The sequence below is a fragment of the Neltuma alba genome, unplaced genomic scaffold (assembly GCF_004799145.2).
Source record: "Neltuma alba isolate B1F8T4 unplaced genomic scaffold, ASM479914v2 tig00005939_pilon, whole genome shotgun sequence".
Taxonomy (NCBI): Eukaryota; Viridiplantae; Streptophyta; class Magnoliopsida; order Fabales; family Fabaceae; genus Neltuma; species Neltuma alba.
Window position 1 is genome coordinate 12,292 of NW_021634287.1, and position 23,625 is coordinate 35,916.

Below are 23,625 nucleotides of genomic sequence, written 5' to 3' on the forward strand. Positions count from 1 at the left end.
CTGTTCCTTTTCCTTTCCTAGTAATTCTTTCAAGTGTCGACTTCGTCTTTTTGCTAAAAAATTTTAAAAAAAGAAGATGAAAGTGAACATGCCAACAGTAGCATTCAAAGGCAGCTACACCGTAAAGCCTTCTGAACCAACGTGGATTGGAAGCATGGGCTTGTCTGAATGGGATCAAACAAGCTGCTTGACTCACGTTCCCGTCATCTACTTCTACCTACCACCAGGCTCCTGGCTTTCGCCGCCAACCGCCATTGCCGACACCTTGAAACACTCTTTAAGTCGAGCCTTGGTGCCGTTTTATCCCTTGGCCGGTCGTTTGCAGTGGATCGGCCACGGACGACTTCTGCTTCACTGCAACGCAGCGGGGGCTCGGTTCATCGAAGCCGAGTGCGATTCAAATTTGGACGACCTTGTTGACTCGTCCCTGTCCTTTCAGCCCAGTGAGCTTCACCCCTCCGTAGATTACAGCCTCCCAATTGATGAGCTTCCTCTGTGTTTGGTTCAGCTCACCAGGTTTAAGTGCGGTGGCCTCGGCATAAGTATAGCAATTTCTCACGCAGTCGTTGATGGACCAGGTGATATATATATATATGGAAACAGTACAAACTTTCGTTCCCATTATTATTATAGATTCCAATGTGTGAACTAATCCAGCTTATGTTATTTTAAATTAGCTGCATTTCACTTCATCTCTGAATGGGCAAGGCTAGCAAGAGACGAGCCTCTACAAGTAACCCCATTTCTTGACCGGAGTGTGTTTCGAGCTGCACAACCGCCTTTAGCACGGGCGCCACCGAGCCTGGACGATTACCCGCAGTATGGGAGGCTACCGTTATTAGTTGGACAGTGGGACAATTTAGAGGAAAGAGAGAAGAAAACCACAAAGACAATGTTGAAGATCAGCAAGTCTCAGATGGAGCAGCTGAAAAAGATGGGTGGTGGGTTCTCTCGGTACGAGACTATATCTGGACATATGTGGAGAACCGCGTGCAAGGCAAGAGGACTCAAAATGGAACAACCAACATCATTAGTTATTGTCGTCGATTCGAGGAGCCGCATGAGGCCTCAACTACCAAGAGAGTTCTTTGGCACTGCAACTTTTGATGTGATAGCTCAAAGCGTGGTGGGCGATCTCTTGCCAAAACCATTAGGATTCGCTGCAAGGAAAGTAAGAGAAGCAGTTCAGAAGGTGACGGATGAGTATGTACGGTCTGGCATAGAGCTGTTAAAAAGCCAAAAGGACCTCACAAAGTTTCAAGATATCCACAAAGAAGGGCCACCCTTCCTTGGAAACCCTAATTTTGAGGTAGTAAGTTGGCTGACACTGCCCATGGATGGGTTTGACTTTGGGTGGGGAAAGGAGGTATCCATGGGGCTAGGATCTCATATGCTAGACGGCAATTCCGTGCTTCTTCCAAGCCCTGAAGGGGATGGTTCTGTTGTGGTTGCTTTGTGCTTCCAGGTGGATCATATGGACGCGTTTAAGAAACACTTTTATGAGGACATGATCTGATCGATCTTCATGACCACCACAGTATAATTGCAGAAAAGCAAAGAATTGGATCACGTTCAGCGTTTATGAACCTGCGCATTCAAATGATTGTCGTAGAAAATTAAGGAATGTGTTTGTTTGTGGGTAAAACGTACGTATGAAGTTGGTTGATTAATAAGCATGCCTAAGCTTTTACTAAGAAGCTTCATTACTGCACTCTTTTGATCCATGCATGCAGGTATTGCTTTCGGATGATGTTATTAATTATAGTTTGAACTATTTGCAAATTTTATGGTTTATTCCCCCAACCTGGTATGGACATGTGTTAGGTTGGTTATATATTTTAGAAAATACGAGAATCAGTAAATATTAATTACTAAACATACGAGAATCAGTAAATTTTAATTACTAAATAAGATATCCAAAATATAATTGGACTAATAATTATTAATTTTATATGTATGACTAATTTTGTTCAAATCATAGTAATAAAATAAGGAACGAAGTAAAATCATAGCAAGTTATGCTATGAGACAAATAATTTGACCATTAATACTGATGTTTGGGACCTAATTAATGACATGAAAGCTTTTCCAAAAGTGAGAGGTTGTAAGTTTGATCATGCTTCTAGTAAACTACGGAAGTGTCTTTAAATATATACTAATAACAATAATTTAACCATTAAAGGTAGGTAGACTCACCACCGAACCGTTTGGTTTAGTGGTATAGGTGGGTGTGTGTAGCGTGTGGCAGATTGATGAACGTAGATATTGGCGTTTGGCTGTGGATGTCATGTCATGGTTGTTTGTTGGGTGGCGTATATGTTTGTGGGTTCATCTTCTGAGGGCATGCATGGGGGTTTGTTTTGGCCACGTCAGGCATTATGTTGACGTGTTGTGAGTGCATGAAACAATGATGGGGACGTTGGTGGGGATATGTAGTGAAGTTGTCTTGTCGCCGCTTCTTGGCTCTTGGGGTGTTCTTAGACTTCGTGTAGGAGAATGGATGGAGTGGTCCTTACTCCTTAGGCCTGTTTGGTTTGAGGTGAGGGGGGGGAGGGGAGGGGAGGGGATGGGAGGTTTCATCCTCACCTTGTTTGGTTTGATTAAAAAAGAGGGAAGGGGAGGATATTTAATAATCCCTTGTTTGGTTCAAGGAGGGGAGGGGAAGGATAGTAATAATCAATTCACCATTTTACCCTTACATATTAGTTTATGTTTTTTATTGATATATTATATAAATTAATTTACATCTTAATTTAAATCATATAATTTAATAAAAATTCAGTCTTATCATATTAATATGTGTATTAAAAAATTAGTACAGTAATTTTTTATTCTAATTAATATAATAATATATTTAAAATAATCAAATTAAAAAATTTTATATGCTCTAAGAAAAATGAAATTTTATTCTCTTTAGGCTATCTTTTTTTCTAGCTTTAAAATATATTTAATAAATAATATATTTATAAAAAAATTAATTTTATAATATTATAATTTTTTATTTAAATAATTTTTTATAATACATTTTTAATTATAATAATGTATATATTTTTTATTTTTTTACTTAGGATAATATATTTTTTATTTGAAATAAATATTATAATAATATATTTTATGGATACAAATGAAATATTAAAAAAACTATAAAGACATAATAGTCCAAAAATTTAGCTCCCCTCCAAAAACCCCCAATTTAGAGGGGAGCTAAAATGGGGGGAGGGAGGGGACATTTTAGCTCCCCTCCCCTCCAACCAAACAAACCCTTAGAGATTTATGAGGGTCCGGTTGCCATGCTGGACGTCTCTGTGTTGGAATGGCCGGTTCACCCCCAACTCTTCTCCAACTTGCTTTCGCCCCCCAATGAAGAAAGAGAATGGTGGTTCTTCTTGCTGGGGTGATGAGTTAGAATTGGTTCCGTCAGCAAATAAACTTTTTATCCCATACTGCTAAGCTTACACCCGTAAACTAACTCGCATTTTATTTTTTATTTTTTAATTTTATTAATCATTATAATTATATTATTATATTTTATATTCTATCTAAAAATTAAAGATATATCTATATCGTTTATTTTGTGTTTTTAATCAAGTATTTAAAGAAAAAAATAAAAATCTTATTATATTTTGTTTATATTGTATAAGAAATTTTTGTAAAAAATAATAGTTTGTGGTTTGACGGATTGTTTAAAAGCCAGCATGCCATCACACGGGTTTTTTTAACTCACATCGTTTAATCCTAACCCGTCACAGCTGCTCATAAATATGTGAGTAATAGCATGTGTTACCGCTCCTAAATTTATGACGAAAAGCCAAACAAAGTGGTGGATCTTGTAAGTTGTAACTACAAGCTGCGTTGGTGCGCATGTGTCTTGAAATAAAAGTATTAAATTTTTTAGCCATTCAACCTAGATTCACTACTACATGTGGTCCTAATTTGCTTTTTTGCCAGAGAAATAATTCAACTACTGAATGCGGCATATATATTTAGTCAATTGACTATTTACTTGGTCTATATCTGTTGCTGTGATGAGCGGCTCATGTGCTTTCAAATCCATCAGAGCATCATTTCCAAATTCCAATTATTTAATTCCCAACAGGATCGCCTCTGCTGTCCCTTTCTATCTCATTCACCTCTGTCGGAAATTATGCGGCTTAGCTTCCACGGAGCTATATTGAAATTCTTTTAATAAAAAATTGCCCTCACTGTACATTTCATTTGTCCAACAGTACTTGAATTCATTTAAGAATCAAAGTTTTTAGGTGGATATAACTCTTCTTCTTTAGAGGTATGTGACATTATTTTTTAGCTATGTGCAAAAATATCCTCCATTTTGAAAAGTTTTGTATATAGTTAAAGATAAAATTGCACATAAATGATAAAGAGTTGTACTTGCTGAAAATAAGTTTTATATGTCCTATTTCCTATGTAAAACAAAAGATATTACCCAACAACAACAAAACAAATCATGGCCACTAAATATAAGTTGCAGTTACTCAAGAACTTGCAAATTCCATGTACCTCTTGGTAATGAATATTTCAACGGGGATTTCTCCGCAATTTTCCTTTTTTCAAGTCAAGACCTATATTCAATTTACAAATGATTTTTTTTTTACAATTTTATTACCTTTTAACTTTAAGGAAATTATTTTACATGTTTTGAATTGAAATTTGAAAGTTTTCAATTATTAAAAAAGACATGAAATGTTAAAATTAAAAAAATGGATCGGTAAAAGAAAACAAAAACGGATAGTTTGCGTAATCCCTCTTCATCCACTCTTAGCCAGCTTCAAATTTCAAGAGCGAGCACTGCTGTCTTTGGCTAGCTGGTTGATTGAGCTTATCTAAGGATTTGGGTGGGCCATATAAACGGATATTTATAATATATGTACGCATTTTTTTTTTTTAACATTTCGTCATCATGGTTTTCTATTTCAATTATGCATAAATACTAAAATTGAAGGGAAAAATTCTTATTCTATGTCGGTCTGAACCAGTTTTGGGTTTTGCTTGTGTGAGTAAGCTAACAAATCTATAATATTTTAGAGTTAAGGTGTATCCAGTATTTCAAAATATTTTCTCAGTTATATCTAACACTTTAAAATATTTAATGATATATCCAATACCTTAAAATATTTTTTAAATGCGTTGAACACTTCAAAGTATTTTTTTTATCTGCATCCAACACCTAAAAATATTTTTTGATACATCCAGCACTATAAGCAAAAAGAAAAAACTTTAGAGTGCTGGACGCACTTAGAAAGTACTTTAAAATATTAAATACACTTTAAATTATTTTGGGATGCTGGATGCATATGAGAAAATATTTTTAGGTGTTAGATGTGTTTAAAGGACCAAACTTTGTATTTTTAGTATCCAATCAGCTTCAGCCACGAGTACTAGTTTTCATTCAACCCCAAATCCATCGTTAAATCACCATTAGTCCCCCCCCCCCCCCCAAACGATCCAATCTGAGACTTTTCATCTTCACCTTCATCATCTTCACTACTCAATATATCAGCGATCAACAACAATCTTCCCTTGATTTAATTCGCTCCTGTTACTCTCCTTCAATTTCCCTGCAGGACTAGCCAAAATCTCTGTATCGCTTCCTTTGCTGGTATTCCAGTGGAAACACATTCATGCTCTGTGCTCGTGAAGCTTCCCGGAATTGAGAATTCTGTCTTTGATTCGGTAAAGTACCAGAAGAAGATGAAGATGGGCTGGATAAAACAATATTGAATCTGCATAGAGAAACGGAAGAAGACGAGATGCTTTGTGCCTTCGACTAATCCATCTCCTTCCGTTTACTCATGGACTGATCCATGGCAGAATCATCTTGCGCTTGCCCCCACGCTCACACACATAAACACGTTCTAATTTGAGTTATATATTTTACGTGCATTTTTAATTTAATATCGGTTATTACTCTTTAAATTATAATTTTTTTTGTTAATATATAATCCTTTTTCATTTTTTTCCTTTTTTTATATATTTAAACCCCTTAAATTTTATAACCATTTTGTAACTATTTTTTTCGTTGGTATTTTTTCCCAAATAATCTTATTATAGTACTATCCCCGGTCCTTAATATAAGAACTAGTTAACTAATTTGAGTAGATTAAGAAAACTCGCTAAGTTAGTTATTTGTGATAAATAGGTACTGTCTTTTCTAAAATATCCTTATTAATCAAATGTATTAGTTACAACTACTATTATTACAAGGACTATCTTTAAAAAAATGAATAAATATGAGAAATCAAGAAAATCAAGGTCTTATATTTAAGATCAAAATAAAAATAAAACGAAGTCTTATATTAAAAATCAAAGATAATGTATAATTAATTAGAGTAACATACCTACTTTGTAACTATTGACATGACACGCTAAGAAAATGAGTAGATTTCTCGATGCTGGTTTGGCCAGCTATGCTCTATGGACGGATGCCGAAGGAAAAATTAATTTTGCGGTCTTCGTAATTTTAAATTATCAATCAATCAATCAATCAATCAACTCATATCTCTAAATCGCGTACGAAGTCCCTCATTGGCCCACCTCAGTCTTTCCCTTCCTGCCATGTGCTCTATTCCAATTGGTCCTCTATGGATGAATATTATATTTTTATATGCGGGTTTTGCTTGTGGTGCTATCAATTTCCGATGCTACTACTCCTCTTTGCTATGCGTTGTCAATCAATTGCCATTATCAATTCCCGATGTATCAATATTTCCATCTCGTGAACCCTAATCGTCCATCTACATTTCTTGCTCACAATATTCTCATGTAATTTATTACCTCTGTGGTGCTATCAATTCCCGATGCTAATACTCCTCTTTGCTATGCGTTGTCAATCATCAATTGCCATTATCAATTCCCGATGTTTATAATGTCTTCTCATGTAATTGGCATTGGATAGATTCTCTCTTTTTTCAAAAAAATAAAATGAAACTTTGTAGAACTTGCAAGGACAATTAATGGCTTTGGCCTCTGTTCACACGCATGTGACTTCATAGTTTTTGTTTTTGTGGTGTATCAGTACTGCCAATTAGATATCTGATGTTTTTAATTATTGATGACGCATCTATCCATGTAATTATTATACCGTCATATCATTTACTACCTTCAAGGAAAAAAAATGATATGGTCTACTACACATGCTGATTTTCTTTTATTCCAAGCACATTATCATTTATTATTTTATCAGTCATATACCTGGGTGCGTTTTTATTAGACCTAACAATTTAACCATTGGCTCTTGGATTTTTTTGCTGTCAACAATTGGCTGTTTGATAGGAGCCACAGATCATGGGAAAAATTTTCTCAGGATTATGAGGGAATTTCAAAAATCATACATCCTGCCAAATTTTCAGTGGGGTCATTCTGCATAGATGAACATATATATATATCACGTTAGTTTGATCATTATCTGTACTGCCTATCACCCTGAATATCAAGTTACTATTATTGCGTCTTAAGGCACATCAGTATTGTACAAAAAATGGCTCCTACTGCAAAAATTTTTATCGAAGACTTGAACTCCAGCAAAGACACATGGAGTTTGCATGCGAAGATTGTCAGGAAATGGCCGGTGCCCAGAAAGATCCCTCCTTATGCTGTGTGGAAGGTATCCATGCTATTAGTGGATGAACAGGTATTTGTTTATTTCATTTTCACCATGTTCCATCTAACTTTTACAAATACCCTATCACAGTTTCTTCTTCTATATGTAGGAAAGTAGGATTGAAGCATTTACCACTCAGAAATCACTAATTAGACGTATCATTGAAGAACTTCGGGAGGGGGTAGTGTATCATTTTGAGAACTTTGAAGTGCTCCTTAACAAAGATGAGTACAAGGTTACAGATTGTAAATATAAGTTAAGCTTTCATTGTTCAACATCGATCGAGGAAAGTGATCTTTCAATTCCATTTGATGCATTCAACTTCGTTACAATCAAGGATGTTGCTGAGTTTAATGCCAACAATGAAGACTTGATAGGTTGGATCACATACTTATATTGCTTAGCATTTTGTCATTGTTTAATTCTTTTAAGAAAAGTTGGATTTAAAGTCTTTTTTTTTTTTAATGTTTTCCAGATGTTATTGGGTTTTTACAATCATTTGGAGATTTGAAGGATCATAAAAAAGAAGGGGGTAGTACAAGGAAGCTCAGTTTCACAATTGCGGATGAGAAGTGATTAGCCCAGTTTATAGTTTATATTTTAAGATGTTTTGTGTTTTATTTTATTAGTTGTCTGTAATATCCTAAAAAAAAAAAGAAAAGAAAAATAAAATAAAATAATATTTTATTATAATATTTAAAAAAAATAAAAATAATATATATATAAGTCAACTTTCCACCGAATTCGGTGGAAAGTTGACGTTGCGTGTGGAATTTTTGGAGGGGGTTGCGGTAGAATTCAACCCCCTCAATAAATGTTAGGTTGTTAAATACCCCCCTCCCCCAAATTCTTTTCCGCATCAGACGCAAGGAGGAAAGAGAGATAGAGTGGGTGAGGAACGAGAGAAAGAGAGATAGAGTGGGAGGAGCATACCGGTAGAGGAGGAAACAAGCTTTGAAGATATTTTAGGTACATAAAATTACTTCTTTTTATCAAACTTTCTTTATAAATATTTCCTGTATATTTTAAGCTTCCTATTTATGTTATTACTATAGTGATTAGAAAAAATTTTGAGACTTATATATGATATAACTATTGATTTTTGACAAAAGATGACTATAGAAATTTAGAAGTAAATGAGTTGTTAATTTTAATCGGTTTAGATTTTTCTATTTGCTAGTTTTAGTATTTAAAATTAATTTATTTAGTGGAAAATCTATTATGTATGAGATATACCATATTTTTACCGATTAAATTTAAGTTAAATAATTTATTTGGGTTGTTTGATATATTATTGAGGTTTTAATCGGGTTTGTTTTATTTATTGGGTGACTGGAGGTTTTAAAATAATTATTGTAGCTAAAAATTTTATTATTTATGGAAATATATATATATATATATATGGTAGTTATACCATTAAAGTTTTGATCATATTATTTAGTTATAAATATTTGAAGTATTATTATTAAATTTTTGAGAGTTTGATTTTGAGGTTTAAACTTAAATGAGGATTTTTAGAGTTTATAATATAATAATTTTATATTTGGAAATTGTTGAAAATCCTTTTTATTAAGGTAAATAATTTGGAGGTGGTAAATAAATAATTTGGGTTGTTAGAAATTTTAAGTTGTTTCTAAAATACTTAATAATTTTTGAGTTATGAGAGTTGAGAGATTTTAAAGTAAAATTTAATTAAATCAGGAATTTAAATAATATAGAGAAGTTTAATTAATTAATTAATTAGTTTATATTAATATGTGGTTATATTAATTGTGTAGATTAATTATTGGTTGAGCAAAGGATTGACCTTGTGGTAATCCTTAGTATTGCTTTGGCGAGAGGTAACCACTTTCCACTTGTTATATGTGCTAATATGTTGTTTGTGAGTATTTTTCTGTTTTTAGAATAATATTGGATATTTGGAACTTGAGTAGATATGTTATATCTTTTGAGCTATGAAAATTGTCTTGTGGGATTTTTGGAATTGTGATTGAGAAGTTTGGAAAAGATATATGATTTATATCTTATGGATTATACTGAGAAAAGATTGAGACATTTTTATTATATTGTGAATGATTGGTTGTTATTTGGATTTTGGGATTGAGTCCTATCCTACCACGTGGTAAGGCCGCCATTGGTGCACATTGGTTGGCTTCTTCTTTCGTCCCCCATAGTGAGGGATAGGCCTTTGTGGCTTCTTATTCGTCCCCCAAAGTGAGGGATAGGCCCATATGTTTGATTGATCTCCCAAAGTGAGGGATAGACTTATGTGGCTTGTGTGTTGGCCCCCATAGTGAGGGTTTGGATGATTGAAATTATATTTCTATGGATATATCTATAGTTCTCGAGAATTTATAACTGTCCCACTTGACACCTCACGAGCACGTGTTAGTATGTATGATGAGTTGGAAAGTTGGTTACTGAGGCATTTATCTCACCCCGTGGTTTAACATTTTCAGGCGATAGTTCCGGTGGTGGCCCATCAGGGAAGGCTCCGGAGGCATAGTGTGCTGTTATAGCTTGTATAGCCTCCCTGCTTTTGTTCTATGTGTTGACTTGTTATATATTGCCACATAGGGCTCATCTACTATCATGATGTAAAATAATACTTTTAATTACTACTATCTGGTATGATAGGGCCGTGAGGAGGTCCGAAACATTTTAGACTTTGCGTATTACACTGATTTGATAGTGTTGATTTTTCACTAATGGGCTCTATGACTTATATTAAAATGTTTTATCAGTTCGTGTGTTTGAAAGTGTAAGTTTGGTTTGAGCTAACGGTTGAATGATATTTCTGAACTTTGAAAGTCCAAGGTCCAAGTGAACGATTGATGTGGCTCGTAATATAAGTTTATTTCTTTTAACCATGATAGCGATTTTAAAATTTTAAGGTTTCTTCTTTTCTATCATGGTTAATCATTCAAATAAATTGTTGGATTTAATTTAAAATGGTTTTGAAAGAGCGGTTGTCACATTGTCCCTGTTACTATGTATTGGATTTTCACAATTATTTCAACCAGTTTTCTTATATATATTTTCGTTATATGTGCCTAGAAACAGGATTTTTTTCCTTTTTTTACAGTAAGAGATCTGTCAATGTGGTAGTATTCGGTCAGTGTGCCAATGAAATATTTAGAGCCAAAGGGGAAGACTTACAACCACCTATTGTTGTGCTCCTTCGTTTTGCAAGAATCAACAGGGGAAAAGGTACGTATATGTATCATCACATGTTATTAAAGGTGTTACCTCATTGCTATTCATGTCTATCATCAAGCTTTAACCTTGAAAATCTAGGTTTCGGACATTTAACTAATCAGTTTGAGGGGACCAAGGTAGTTTTCAATCCTGACCTCCCTGAGACCAAGAAACTACTTGATAGGTTAATTTCATCAACCATTATTAAGTTATTACTTATTAAGATTAAGGTTAGCATGAAAGTGACCAATTATTAATAATTTTCCAACACTTATGTTTAGTCTTGAAGATAATCCAGTTGCAAGTCAAAGTTTATCCCAGGTATCAAGCTGTGTCATTGCAACTGCTACAAATGAGTCACTCTTAAGTTTCCCTTGCAGGATTAATATAGCTCAGATAATGAACTTCACTGAGGTATAATTTTATTTACATTGATCGAAAAACAACTCTGTTATCAACTTGCTTTTAATTGAGGTGCTTATATATGTTTGGTATTTAGCCATGTGAGGTTGTCACTAAGTTGGTCATTAAGAAGCTTGAAACAGCATATGGTTGGAATTACGATGGATGTCCATGTGATAAAAAACCATTCTATGTCAATGGGAAACTTAAGTGTAGCGCATGCAACACAGAAGTCAAGATGACTGAACCCAAGTATGAAATATTCTTCAAGATAAATATACCATATTATTTTACTATTAGTGACTTATCTTTATTCCTTTTTAACTACATAAGTAATATTTACTTGGTTAATACATATAGGTTCAAAGTTCATTACAAAGCAAGGGATTCCATTGGTAAATGTTCAATCATTTTTTTCAATCGCTTAGCTTCTCAGTTATTGAACTGTGTTGCTGCCGACCTCAAGGATCAAATGATTAAGGTGATCTCTTTTGGGAAATTTTGTCAAAATAAATTTGTTCTGCTGAATATCAGTACCACATTTTAACACATTACACTATGTAATGCTAACAGATGGGCAAGCCTATGGGATTTCCTGAAGAGCTGTCCGATTGCATAGGGAAGGAAGTCCTGGTCAAACTACTTCTTTAGCATTAAAAACAATATAACTCTGTCACCAAGTACGCAATATTACAAAACATAAATTCATATTTTTGTTAGAATGGCAACTTCGTTGGAATTATGGCAAAATGAGAGAATGGGCTAGGTGATCTTTATTAAAAAATTTGTTTACAAAACATATACACAACAAGGAATAATATAAAATAGATATTGCTAACACATTTCTCTTCCGAAAAAAGTCTATCACAATTGCTTTGTTTTTACTAGAACGCAGTTTTAAAAATACTTACTTCCCTTAATTACTAATGTGTTCAACGCAATTACTTACTCTTTACAATTTAAAATATTCTCATCCTCTATTGAATCAAATTACTTTGTTAGTTTACAATACACTTTACACAAATCGCGCATCGCGCGGGGCTATAAACTAGTTTATAACTTAATTCTTACATTTTTAACTCGATTATAAAACAATTTTAACTCACTCCAGCCTGATTCCTATAATTTTAATTATTTTATAATTTAATTTATTATAAAATGATTAAAATTATAGAAATAGAATTACAGTAAGTCAAAGTTTAAGGAGTGGGTTGCAAAACCAAAAAGTTACAATAAATGAGAAAATATATGATAAAGAATGCTCTGGAGACTATTGTTACTTGTTGGGCCTATACCCATTTGACCCTTCTTGGATTTGGGCTTCCCAATGCTACTTTGGGCTTTATGTTGAATTTCATCATACCCCGTAAACTACAGGTTGGCACTTGGTGCTTTGTCCAATGGGCTTTAGAAGCCCAAATTCTCTGTCTTGTTTACTTCATACTTGTTGCATAGCAGGCTCAAATATCTTTCGTGTGAGAGTCACCAAACAAGGCCCATTTGTAGAAGACTAAGATTTCCTAAAATTTTATTTCATTTATTTAATATATGATTTCCCGAAATAAGTATTTAGCATATGTGCAATAAATTCAACTTAAATTGATTTTATATAAATTTCATCAAACTTAATCAAAAAAATTAATTATTAATACATTGATTAAAAGCATATCACTCATTACTCCTCAATAACACGTTTATGCATACACATATTTAATAATAGAATTAAAAAAAAACTTGTGAAAAATAGATTTGCTAGAGGGTGCGTTATTTAGCATATCATTAGTGGTGCGGGCCCTCTGAAGGGGATCTATAATGGTTTCAAGCATCAATAACTTTATAATCTAGTGGCATCAAAATTTTTTGACAAGTGGAAAGTTACAAAATAGTATTTACTTATAATCTCGTGTTGTTTTAAAAGGGAGCGTCCCCCCGAGGGTTATAAGAATGTTTCTGTTTAAGAAGCCCAATTTCTGTTCCCCGCCTGTGTGTCAGTTAACAGCCCACTAAACCTGGCCCAAAACCACAATAGTTTAATTTTCTAAAAATTTTTTTATATATTTCTGCCAAAAACATAATCATATTTCAGATCGAAATAATTTAAAATTACTTCCTGAGACAATATTCCAATGTTTGTTAAAAAAAATAGAAAATGTTGAAATAAAATGATAAATTTTTAAAATGAAGTACCATGTGTGAGATTCATGTCACAGCAACAAAAATACCAATAATAAAATACTTTTTTTTGCTAAGAGCGTGAATTATGTTGCCTGTTGGTAACGGTGGGGCTTGAGGTGGCAAGGCCACGGCATGCATGCCGGGCCAAAAGTCAGATGTATGAATGTCTAATAATGCGACCAAATATATAAGTGTCCAAAAACTACTACTAATACTAATAATAATAATTATTATTATTAATACGATTCACATGAAAAGGTCAAATTTGTCATTTCGCAGCACAAGGAAAAGGTCCAGTTGATTGGGATAAAAGAAAAAGAGACCAAAGAGTGAAGAAGAAGCCAGTCAACGTCATTCTTTCTTAGTGTCCAAGACGAGTCTCCAAGCACTACAACTAGCCTTCCATTCCAATCCAAGGCATTGTCCAACTTATTTTCATAGAGTAGTTCTACCTCTAGTTTTAAATATAAGAGTTAGTTAGTCAATATAAATAAATTAAAAAAATAAATTAAGTTAGTTATTTTATAATAAATAGATGTTATTTTTACTAAAATATTATTGTTAATCAAATGAATTAGCTAGAATTATCATTATTAGAAAGATTATTTAAAAAAAAAGATAAATATGAGAAACAAAATGAATTAAGGTCTTATATTTAAAATCAAAATAAAAGTAAAATAAGATCTTATATTAAGAACTGAAGATAGTACTTTTTTTATTTATGTTTATTTAATTCAAATATATTAACCACGTGTAATTCTGTTATAATTGTAGTGAATATAGCTAAGTAGTATATATTTCTTCCAACAAACCTTAATTTAGCTGGCTCAGGATTGGATCTGTTTGGAATAACTTATAAGTTTCAATCGTAATTTTAAGAAGAGTTTTATCTCGATTTATGTGAAACATTCGTATAATTGATTTCCAACTCTCAGTCAAACAAGACCATTGTTAGTTCAAATCTTGATATCCATATAAAGATATTATTAATAAGTGACTTATAAGGTATTCTGTAGTGTTTTTTCTAAACTCAAAAACATGTTCTAATTTGAGTAAGTTTGTGATATTATTTGAAATTAATTCAATTCTATGGCAATTTTAGTGTTTTAATTAATATTTTATTGAATTTTTGGTATGCATGGATTTGTTAAAAGCAATTTATATTTAAGAATATTTGGATTAATATTAAATATAGATTATATTCACGTAAACATTAATTTGTTGTGTTTGTTTTTTTTCTGTTATTTTCTCCGTATTACGTTATTTTCTTGTTTTTTTTTTGGTAAGAAAATTTTAGGAAAGGGGTCGGGCTCCTAACGCTTGATCCACTGGGGCCTGTCCCTATGGGCACGGGAGCATGACAAGCAAGCCCTTTTTTTCTGGCCCAAAGGTAGGAATCACCCAGCTTCACTACGCTTGTGGAGATGCCTCCCCCAGCGCCGCGACTGGAGCCACAACAAAGTGGCATTCCCCAGGATCGAACCCCCTCCCTTTGGTGAGAGAGTCCGACCCCTTCGCCAGCTGAACCCACGGAAGAGGGGTTTTCTTGTTTTAATGGTATGCCAGCCTTTTCTTTCCGATTTATTTGGACTTCGCTTTAATTAATCACGCGTAATGGACCGACCTTTTATGTATAATATTTTTACTTAATTTAAATAAAATTGTATTTTAATTAAAAGATGTAAACATTAGTTTTTATTTATAACATGTCTATATTCATAAGAAAATAAAATAAAAATAACTTTTTTTTTGGCCAAACAATAAAATAAAATAAAATAACTCAATTCATATTATAACAGGAGAAGACAGACGCGATACGTGCATCCACAGAAGCGGCACGTTGAATGGTCCAATGTTTAGGGTTCAACGATTAGCAATGAGCATTGTTTTGAAAATACATTAAAATAAAATATAAAAAAATTATATTGGATGTGAAATAAAATAAAATAAAATAAAAAGTTGGTCACACGTCATTGATTATTGAAAATGAAGAAGAAGATAGAAGAATCCAACAAGTGACTGCCGTGACGGCGCTTGGTGGACGGTGCCCTTCCTCCCACTTTACAGATCATAAAAGGATCCAATGGTCCGAGTTTACCCTTTTCGTACAATCATTTATTTTGAGTAATGCATTTACATGTTACTCTTTCGATTCCAAATATAAGATCCTTATAAAATCTTTATATAAATATCTTATATTTAAGATCTAAAGAGTAATTAATTAGTCCCTCACAACGTGACAGTCTAAGATTTGAATTTTTGTTAGGAGAGGTACTTACACATTTAGTGTATGACAGTATCTTAAATAGATTATCTCTAATAAGAGAATACCTGTACATTAGGGGGGAAAAATCATGTTGAAATAGGAAAATTTGGGGAAAAGTTTAGGTTAAGGTGTAATTTTATTTCAAAAATTTTCATACAGGAATTAGGATTATTCAAAAAAATTTTGTTGGATCAATAATTCAGTGTTACCTCAAGGTTTTAAAAAGGTACAATATCATCTCTGATCGTTAAAAATAATAATAATCAACATTAATTTTTTTAATCATAAGAGCAACTTTCCATTTTTCTTTTTAATACTTTCGGAAATTAAATCATGTTGAAGTAACATGAGCAAAGGAAAATTTGATGAAAAGTCAGTTTTTATCTTTTAATACGTGGAAAGGACTAATATATAATCGAACTAAATTTAAAAATATTTTTTACAAATATTTTGATCAATATATTTCTTGAAAATATAATATATGTGTTAAAAAGTATCACCGTTAATATATCAATATGAAATTTAATGCTAGTAATATTATTTTCGAATTTTAAAACAAGTGCAACTTTTATCTCTTAAATTTAGTTTTATGTTAATGGAGGGGCCTCACGTCTGGTTAATATTATAATTATCGATTGTAAAAATAAAATGTATGTAAAAAAATTCACAAAAAGGAATCAATAGGATATATCAATATAAAGTTTGTGACAAAAATATTAATGAAAAATTATTCTAAATTTTAAAAAATATAATATATGTCAAGTCTTCATGGAAGTCGGAAGAGAATCGTTATCAATGCTTCAATAAATCTATAGGTAGTAGTACTATTTATTAGAAATAAGTATTATAATTTATTTTTGAACTTTTATATAACGCTTGATGCCTATGGCGTCTAGTATTACGTATGCTGGCTCTAAAATGCAAAAATAAAATATTCATCATGTAGTTATCAAGATATTAAAATTAAAATTTTGACAATAAACGTATAAAGAGCGTGTTCATGTTTTTGGAAACAAAAAAAAATACTCCTCCGGTCCTTAATATAAGACCCATTTAATTAATTTGATTAGATTAAAGAAGTTAGGTAAGTTGGTTAATCATAAGAAAAGTGATATATTTTTCCTAAAATACCATAATCATCTTTTTAATACCCTATCTCCCCTCTTCTATTTGATTATGGTTGAGGGAGTATCCATAGGGGTAATTTAGAGAAAATTGATAAATATGAGAAATGGGTCTTATATTAGGAACTAAACCAACTCAACAACTGGGTCATATATTAAGGACCGGAGGAGTATTAGAATTAGAAAGGAGACATAACTGGATTCAACACATGCATGTTCAGTAAACAAAATGCCATTTCAAGCAAGACAATCTTTTTCGCCTCATTTTTTTTAAAATAAAAGGCAAAAATGCTTATAATTGAAAAGACAAGCAATGAAGGGAAAAAAGTTAGAATACAATTAAATACTTCTACTTCCTCTAAGCTTCAAATTTGGAAAAAAGTGTAGTCCGTTTTATACTATCTAAACATTTAATGCATTTTTTTAATGTTGCTCTTAATTATTTATCTCTTATTATATTTCTTCACACATTTTTTTTTTTTATTTTATTAAAAGGGCATGTTTGAAAATAAAAGTCTAATTCTAACTTATTTATTGTTTTCAACTAATTTTAACTAATTATTTATTATCAGTGAATTAATTATTTAAAACTCATGATAAAAACTAGAAGGAGCATATTTAAGTTCTCATGATTAGTTTGCTCTAGGTAACAGCAAAAAAGTTGGAATGGAATTCAAAATCTTTTATAATATACATAAACAAAATCTTGTATTTATTAGTTACTCCTTTAGTTCTATTTATATGATTCTTTTATTATATTTTATACATACTAAAAAAAATCTTAAAACACTTTAACTCTTTATTAAAATATAAAAATATTTCAACTTTTTAGCTTTATCACTATTGTATTTAATTGGCTATTGGTATTTGTAATTTTTTTATATTAATGAAATTGACTCTTTTTACTCAAAAAAACTTTATCCCTATTTAATATATACATTTTTAAAAAATAACTATTTTTACTATTTTAAACAAAGGATAGAATAATATATTCATACTAAAAATTTAATGAAATAACTTGTAAATAAGAATAATTTTTTTTTATCTTTTAAATAGGACTGATGAATAAACAATAAAAAATTGTTCTCCCCAACCCCACTCATTGGATAAAGTAACTTGATCCAAAATACCGGCCAAAGATGAAAAATAAATATTTTGTTTTCAAGTATGCTTTTTATTTACAGTTTCTCATTATTTTTTCAAATAAGAATTGGCATGCTTTTAATTACAGTAAGACATTTTATTGTGGACATAAGTTTTAGTTAAAATCAAAATTAGAAAATTATATATTTTAACTTGTAAAATTGCAAACTTTAGTGCTTTGCATATTTATTTAAATTTCTTTTGGTAAACTTACTTTTTTGGGGAAACAAGAGATAGATAAAGGCAAATGAGGATTGGCAACTTTTGCGACTAAAGTTCATAGGTAAGTGGGCCCCACACCATGTTAGGCTTTTTGGCCAATTTATGTACAATTTGCCTTAGCCAGCCGAATAGCCGGTGACCGACATTTCCCATTTTCTCTCCTTCTCTCATCATCCACTTTGGACGATTGTTTTATAAGCGAAAAATCACTGGTCCAATATTTAAAATTGAGTTAATATAAATTTTGATCCTTTAATTTTGCCATAATTTTGGTTTTGATTTTTTAAATTTAAATCATGGTTTTGGTCATTCAAGTTTCTTTTTATTTAAAATATTAGTCCCTATAATCTAATAAAGACTTATATTATTTTGACCTTTGAGTGATCAAAACCTGTAGTTTAAAATTTGAAGGACTAAATTAAAATAAGTACAAACCTGAGAGACAAAAAATTATATTAATCCTTTAAAATTTTATATACTTGTCCAAAAATGTTCATAATTTTAGATAGTTAATGTTTAAGCTAAACAAGACTGTAAATTTTACTTTAAAAACTTGCATCAAAATAACTACGGGTAATTGAATCCGTTAATAACAAGATATGATTAAAGAGATGTTTGAGTGAAAACCAATTTATAATTTTAAAAGATTTTATAACATATAAAATAATTAAGTATGTGAGAAAAATTTTATTTTGATTTGTATAAAAGCACTTTTTAAAAGTACTTTTGAAGTAACCAAGTACCCTCTAAATGTTAATAGATATAAATTCATGCATGAAAAAGAAAACCAAGTCTATTATATTTAATATGTGTCATCTAATTTAATTTAAAAACAACTTTATGTTTCAATTTTATATTTTGAACCACGCTGTTTTGCTTTATAATTGGGTTCAAAAGGAGTGCTCACTTTTTATAAGCGAATAAATGTGAAACTTTAATCTAATTGTCTTCAATGATTTGTTTGATTATGATTTTAATTAACATTTGACAATAATCATATTTTTTATAATTTTTTCACTAAAACATTATTTTTTATATTGAAATTGGCGTGCTTTTAATTCTAACACAGGACACATAGACATTAATTTTAGCAGAGCAAAATTGAAATGTTAGATATTTTTTGATACGTTTTAAAATACCTATTATCGTCTTGTAAAGATTGTTTAAAAAGTTTGATTCCAAACCTCAAGAATATCTCACAGTTATTTTTAAAAATACGAAAAAATTAATTTTTTGGTTTTTATAATTTTTACTCACTTGTAATCCAGCCCCTATATTTTGACTTGATGCAACTTAGTTCTTTTAATTTTGATTTAGTTGTAACTCAGTCCTTAAAGTTTGATTTGCTGCAACTCGGTCCTTATAGTTTTAACCAATTTATAATTTAGTCTCTCCTTTTATTAGATATATAATTTTATTTTTTAAAAACACAAGGACTAAATTGTAAAATAGTTAAAACTATAGAGATCAAGTTGCAATGAGTCAAATTTCAAGAACTGAGTTATAATCGAGTCAAAATTAGAGGGATTGAGTTGCACCAAGTTAAAGTATAGGGATTGAGTTACAAATGAGTAAAAATTATAGGACCAAAAAATTAATTTTCCTAAAAATATAAACTTTGACTTTAAATTTAAACCAAAGAAAGAGAAATGGATTTTCTTTCTGCCTTTAGGAGGTTGATGGGTAAAATTTAAAACGTTAGGTGGTTCCACCTTTTCCCTTTATGAGATGGGATGCATTCCCAAGCCCTTTCTTCTTTTAATTTTTCTTAAATGATGATTATTTGAGTTAAATCTCTTAATTAATCCGCCTGCATTTAGTTTAATATTCACCGGTTCTTTAGCATTGTATTTAGCAAAGAAGATCACATGAAGACTGAAAGTTAATGAGAGACTAAAAAATGCAATATTATGTCACCTGAAAGAGATTGATGAGAGTCTGAGATTTCGTTGGGGCTCCTCTTCCTCTAATCTCTTCTTTTTCTTTTTCCTCTCATCTCAATTGTCTAACTTCTGATTTAGAATATCTTACCGTTACTGACCACACGGTAAGAAAATGAGATTACTCCGCTAGGAAATTAAATTGAAGTCCCTCCAAAGTCCAAATACTGTTGATTGCAGCCAAAAAATTGTTACTTTCGCTTTTTTTAAGAATTTTTTTGGGAGTTTTACAGTACATGTCTGTGTTGCTGTGAGGATGCTAATGTCGCCGTTGGTGATAAGCACGCCTGGCATTCATCATTCCCTCCAACTCCCATCACTCTCTTTCTTGTTTCTCTCTCTAAATCGCCCACTTTTTTCCTGTAATATTCCTTCTTTCCCTCTCTAAAATACTTATTATTCTTCTTCCCTAGCCCCACTTCCCACTATTTTTCTGACTTTTGCCTCCTTCCTCGAGCTTTTCCCATTCTCTACTTCCAGAAAATTGTATGATTTTCACCAGTTTTGCTTCTTAGATTGGATCTGCTGCTGTCAGTTAGATTCGTCCGACCTTGGATTTGGCTTCTTCGATTCCGGATTTCTGAGTTCAGGGTCGGGTTGGTGTTCTTGGCTTACTGGTTTATTGAACTTTTACTTAAATTTGCTAATTCCGATAAGGCATAATCGATCAGTTGGCTCTGCTTCTTTTCGGGTATGGGACATTGAACATGTTTCGATTTTTTTCCCCAACTGATTATAAATATGAATTTTTTGGAGGTATTTCTTGAATTTTGATCTTTTTCGCCTGTTGGTGTTAAATTTGATTGACCCAATGTGTTCTGTTGTCCTGACTGTGAAAGAGAGATGATTGATGGTGACATGTTTCTAACTGCGCTTCTTTGATTTTGATGTGGAGTTGTGAACTTCTGTGAATTTTAGTACTTTTAAAAACTACAGAATATTGAAGTTCGAAATATTGGAAAATGTAACATCTTTGACATGTTGGACCATTTTAACATGTTGGGTTTTCGAGATAAGGTGCACAGTGGCATGTTTGGATGTGCATTCATGTCACTGAATGGAATACATGGATCCGTATATACATAAAACTGCTCATTCATTTTCATAGTGTACTCAAATTTCTGGTAGCATGCGCCAATGGATTACTGTGCATTGCAATTTCCATGCTTCATGGGTGTGTTTCCTGTGTCATCTTTGTGGTTTACTTTTCTACGCGAGACACTTCATGTGTGTGGACTGTGAAGACATTTTTGAATCTGAAGCAGCTTTATGAGACTGAGATATTAATGACTCCGGGTGTCATTTAATACGAGTTTATGTATCGTCTAACAAATTTTGAATTTTCTTATTTGATAATCGATGCCATGAGATGAATTATGATATTCACTGCCATACTTAATTTTGTATTATGGGATTCCGTCTTAATGCAATTTGATAATTCTTAGATAGCAGTAATGTGGTTGTTTTATGCTGGCCTGCACGTAAAAGATTTTTCTGATTTTACCATTCTTATATTTCAAAAACTTTTAACTGGGACGTTCAATGGCAAAAGGCCATGTGTTTTCATTGATAATTCATCAATTTTCACCATCTTTTTCTAGATATGTTGGATGATAGTAGATATCTGAAGGTGAATATTTTATGAATGGTAATGATGAGTGTTTTGTAAAGCGTGTTCAACCATTACTTGTCTTCTTAGACTATTATATTGTCTGGTAATATATCTTGAAAATTTTTTACCGTAGTGAGCAACCAAACATGTCCACTTTCTGTCAACTTTACTAAAGCACCGATGGAATGATGTTGTTGCCCTTGTATATTTTTATCATGTGATCAATTTGTCTTCTTTCTGACAAAATATAGCTGACAAGAAATGTCCGACTCAATTATCTAATTGAAATGGTGGAAGCACTCCTTTTCACTCACCAAAATGTTCTGTAAACTCGAGCAATTTAGCCCTTTGACCTCACCTTTCTACACTCATTATCTGCTATATGGTCATCATACAGGTTATTCTTTGTTTCGAGCTTGGTCATTGAAGATAAGAAAGTAGAAAAATAGTATGGCTGTTTCCATGAGGGACTTGGATCCCGCTTTCCAGGGAGCTGGACAAAAGGCGTATCCTGCATCTAATTAACTGCCTAATGGATTTTTATTCCGAAACCTTCCCCCCCCCCCCATCACTCAACTTCCGTTTCAGAGGTAGTTTAATGAATAAATGAGAGAGTCATGCCAAGATTTATACCAGATTGCTGCCTCTGTTATTTGTTTAATTTGATGCTGTGCTTGAATATCTTCCTTGTACATCATTCTCCCTAACCATCTATAGTGGGCTGGAAATATGGCGTATTGAGAATTTTAATCCTATTCCCATCCCGAAGTCCTCTTATGGGAAGTTTTTCACAGGGGACTCCTATGTAATCTTGAAGGTGAGCTGTCGAATTAAAATATGTTCTCTATAGTCTTCAAAATCATTTGTGATCTATTGAATGCTAGCCTTCTGTTGGAGTCTATTGTTGCTCGAAGCTTTTATTTTGTCTGCTGATATATTGATGGACATTGTAATTTGATAAAACTGGCTACGCCTATTCTCAGTATGGCACAAATAACAACATTGGTACGAAATGGAGCGTGACATCAATTTCAGTCATAATGGAGCCTGTATTGTCTATAATTCTGAAGCCAGCTGCAGCTACTAAATAAATAATTTCTTGTAAACCATAGAATTGGGAATTGCTCTTACAATAAGCATTGACAAGACATTTTGCTTAGGGAATGCTCTCTGGCAATTTGGGAATAAACTTTCAACCATTATTATTTGATTCAGAGCATGAAATATCGCAGTCATTAGTTTAGCACAAACATAAACATATTGGTAAACTTCCTAGAAGAATATGGCAAGAATTTGCTCATTTAACATGAGAGCTTGTACGTTTAATCTTTTTCTGGCCTTGAAATAGGCAGCACTGTTCCTATAGTGGCTAGTGAGGCTGCAATATGATTTGCGGAGTTTGAGACATTTGGACTTACTCAGCAGAATCTCCGGGTGTCCTTATCTATTAAGAAGTGCAGCCATAAAAGATAGGGAGAATTATGTTCATTCATGCGGTGATTCATTGAGGATGCTTAATGACAGTACCTGATAGAGGAAATTCTATTTGCTTAGGTTTTTGGTACAGGCTGTGAACTCCCTGGTGGAGAGAAGTAATATATGTATTTCAGAATAGATCATTTAACCTACTCTTTTGGCCGGATTTATATGGTTGTTTTGTTTCAGGGTTTTAGTTTTCCCTTATGTGATCCACGTTATTTGGTCTGTTTCTCTCCTGTGGTTTAAATTATTTCAATCAACACGTGTATAGTTTGACTAGGTTTTTATGTGCAAATTTTAATGAACATAATCACGTGGATGTTAAAACAATAAATATTGCTTGACTCATGAACATTTTCATAGTGTTTTTTAGCTGTTTCCTGAATTAAGTGGAAAATTTTAATATTCATGAATTATTTTCTGTTAAGAGGAAGACAGAAACTACC

General features: G+C 32.2%; 3 protein-coding genes and 1 long non-coding RNA gene across 4 annotated transcripts; all 4 read left to right on the top strand.

Annotated features, from left to right (window-relative positions):
- Nucleotides 1-1,694, top strand: LOC114749092 (spermidine hydroxycinnamoyl transferase-like). Its single transcript, XM_028937565.1, has 2 exons — nt 1-578; nt 678-1,694. Exons 1-2 carry the CDS (start codon nt 77-79, stop codon nt 1,514-1,516), a joined length of 1,341 nt encoding a protein of 446 aa, XP_028793398.1. The 5' UTR covers nt 1-76; the 3' UTR covers nt 1,517-1,694.
- Nucleotides 1,695-7,495: 5,801 nt separating this feature from the next.
- On the top strand, nt 7,496-8,194 carry LOC114749090 (uncharacterized). The gene is made up of 3 exons (XM_028937564.1): nt 7,496-7,648; nt 7,728-7,995; nt 8,094-8,194. The coding sequence occupies exons 1-3, from the start codon at nt 7,496-7,498 to the stop codon at nt 8,192-8,194; spliced, it is 522 nt and encodes a 173-aa protein (XP_028793397.1).
- Nucleotides 8,195-10,665: 2,471 nt separating this feature from the next.
- LOC114749089 (uncharacterized) lies at nt 10,666-11,869 on the top strand. Its single transcript, XM_028937561.1, has 6 exons — nt 10,666-10,828; nt 10,916-11,000; nt 11,098-11,230; nt 11,316-11,470; nt 11,579-11,699; nt 11,792-11,869. The coding sequence occupies exons 1-6, from the start codon at nt 10,666-10,668 to the stop codon at nt 11,867-11,869; spliced, it is 735 nt and encodes a 244-aa protein (XP_028793394.1).
- An 8,447-nt stretch (nt 11,870-20,316) lies between these two features.
- On the top strand, nt 20,317-22,692 carry LOC114749091 (uncharacterized). The gene is made up of 3 exons (XR_003740526.1): nt 20,317-20,779; nt 22,098-22,206; nt 22,418-22,692. It is a non-coding gene; the product is annotated as an uncharacterized LOC114749091 (long non-coding RNA).
- The last annotated feature ends 933 nt before the right edge of the window (nt 22,693-23,625 follow it).